Source organism: Perkinsus marinus, assembly GCF_000006405.1.
Source record: "Perkinsus marinus ATCC 50983 genomic scaffold scf_1104296962770, whole genome shotgun sequence".
Classification (NCBI taxonomy): domain Eukaryota; phylum Perkinsozoa; order Perkinsida; family Perkinsidae; genus Perkinsus; species Perkinsus marinus.
The window spans coordinates 152,745-154,602 of record NW_003205331.1 but is presented as its reverse complement, the minus strand read 5'-3'; the positions used below and the strand labels follow the sequence as shown (position 1 = coordinate 154,602).

The following is a 1,858-nucleotide window of genomic DNA, read 5'->3' as shown; positions in this document are numbered from 1 at the left end:
AGGGCTAATTGTGCGGGAGGAGCGGAGCTCGCTCGCCCATCGCTGAGAGCTCGCGCGTCACTCAAGAGCTTTTGTTGCTCACAATTCGATCTTCTCGACAACTATTATCTCTTTTTGTAACCTCTTACACATATCCGAGTGCTAAGGAATCTAGTGATTCTTCACTCGCCTTCAGAATCGCCGTAGTTACTACAAGATGATTCATCACGCACGCATGCACCGTGTGTGCGAGTGTGATGCACGCACAACGCGAGCTGACATTTGTTGCAGTACATCCTCCGCTCGCTCACATTCACCCTAGAATATTATGCTACTCTGACCGAACAGTCCGCTAGTACCCCACATGTCGCTATCGTCTAGTGGTTAGGACGTCACGTTGTGGCCGTGACAACCCCGGTTCAAATCCGGGTAGCGACTACAGTTTTGTCCCAACGTGCCAGCATTTCATGATCATCCCCGAAATTCCCTCCCGAGTGGGATATTCATCGGAACTCGACGGATAAACACGCACCATACAAGAACAGTAAACACGACCGGAGTACGCCACAATACAATACTCTCCTACACAAACTGACAGCAACACAAGTCATCTGCAACGATAAATCAACGACATGGTCCATGCTGACTCAACTCTTTTCATAACGCAATCCCCCAGAGATGGTGGAAACAGCAATCGATATTGAAGAAAAGACGAATCTCCTCGGGAGACCTTGCACAGTTTATTCAGGACGAGGATCTGCATCAGTGCTATGGGAGTGGTATACACAAGCTGGTGGCATCTTAGAATCTCTGCTCGACCGAATAGATCATGTTGTGCCTCCACGTTGCCGTCTCCTCGCGCGAACGTACTATGGAGTTACACACACTCCATTCTCGGCAGTGTGGGAAAGTGTGCATATGACCAACTACATGTGCTGATGACAACATGTGAATTCTGAGGAGATTGTGTGAAATTACTGTTGGTTTCTGTACACTTCTCCCACAAGTCCTGTGTGATTCTGTATAATTATCGAGGAAACTCTTGAGCTCAGCTGAAGAAAGGAAACATATATTTCCGAAAGGGAATATAGAAAGGAAATTTATACGTAAGAAGAGACGTCCCTCTCGAATTGACGGGCATGTACAGTACGCGCCATCTAAAGAACCGGGAGGGTAACTCCTACGAAAAAGTGAGTTTGGCCTTGTTACCCGAGACGAGCCGCTCCACATTCCGACCTGCTCATCAGTCGTGGATACAAAACTGGTCCCCGGCGAACTACCAGATACAACCTCTCTTCCTGTTGTTGTGTGATTACTACTGGTCTACAACAACCCCTCGTGGGAGGACACTCCCTCGCCCACCACCCCATAAGTAGAACGGAGACTAGTCACAGCACAAAATTACATTGTTGGAAACCTCAAAGTGTTCGACGAAAATGACAAAGGGACGAATCGCCGGTCTCACCGGTATGGGGTAAAATCAATCTTTCGAAACTTTACAAAGCCGTTCCGTCTTCTTCGGACTTCCTCCCTCATCCACAAGGGAATCATGACGAGTCATCGAGTAGACCTCAGAGGGATCAGCCGGGGGGACGATCACTGACATCATCATCATTCATAATACTGGGGAATGATGAATTCACCTTCTCCAGTGTGGCCAGGCACATCAACCTTGGACCCGAACCAGTCATCCCACGCGTCGTTACCCTCCAGACCGACGCCTCCCTCCTTACCTATTGGATGATACATCTACGGACTCATCTAGCTTGGAAGAACAACACTCTCCATGGTTTCATAACAATGAGGAAAATGCTCCTAATGTGATGACGACATTCACAAAAATGTGGAAAATTCGAAATGAGTTTCCCCGGGAGCATTA

The 1,858-nt window shown here is 48.1% G+C and overlaps 1 protein-coding gene and 1 non-coding gene across 2 annotated transcripts; one reads left to right on the top strand and one right to left on the bottom strand.

Moving 5' to 3' along the window:
* The first annotated feature begins 345 nt into the window (after positions 1 to 345).
* Pmar_PMAR000552 lies at positions 346 to 417 on the top strand. The gene has a single exon. It is a non-coding gene; the product is annotated as a tRNA-His (tRNA).
* A 1,042-nt stretch (positions 418 to 1,459) lies between these two features.
* On the bottom strand, positions 1,460 to 1,728 carry Pmar_PMAR000551 (hypothetical protein; the record flags this gene model as incomplete). The annotated part of the gene is made up of 2 exons (XM_002771452.1): positions 1,460 to 1,578; positions 1,623 to 1,728. The coding sequence occupies 2 exons, from the start codon at positions 1,726 to 1,728 to the stop codon at positions 1,460 to 1,462; spliced, it is 225 nt and encodes a 74-aa protein (XP_002771498.1).
* Between the last annotated feature and the right edge of the window lie 130 nt (positions 1,729 to 1,858).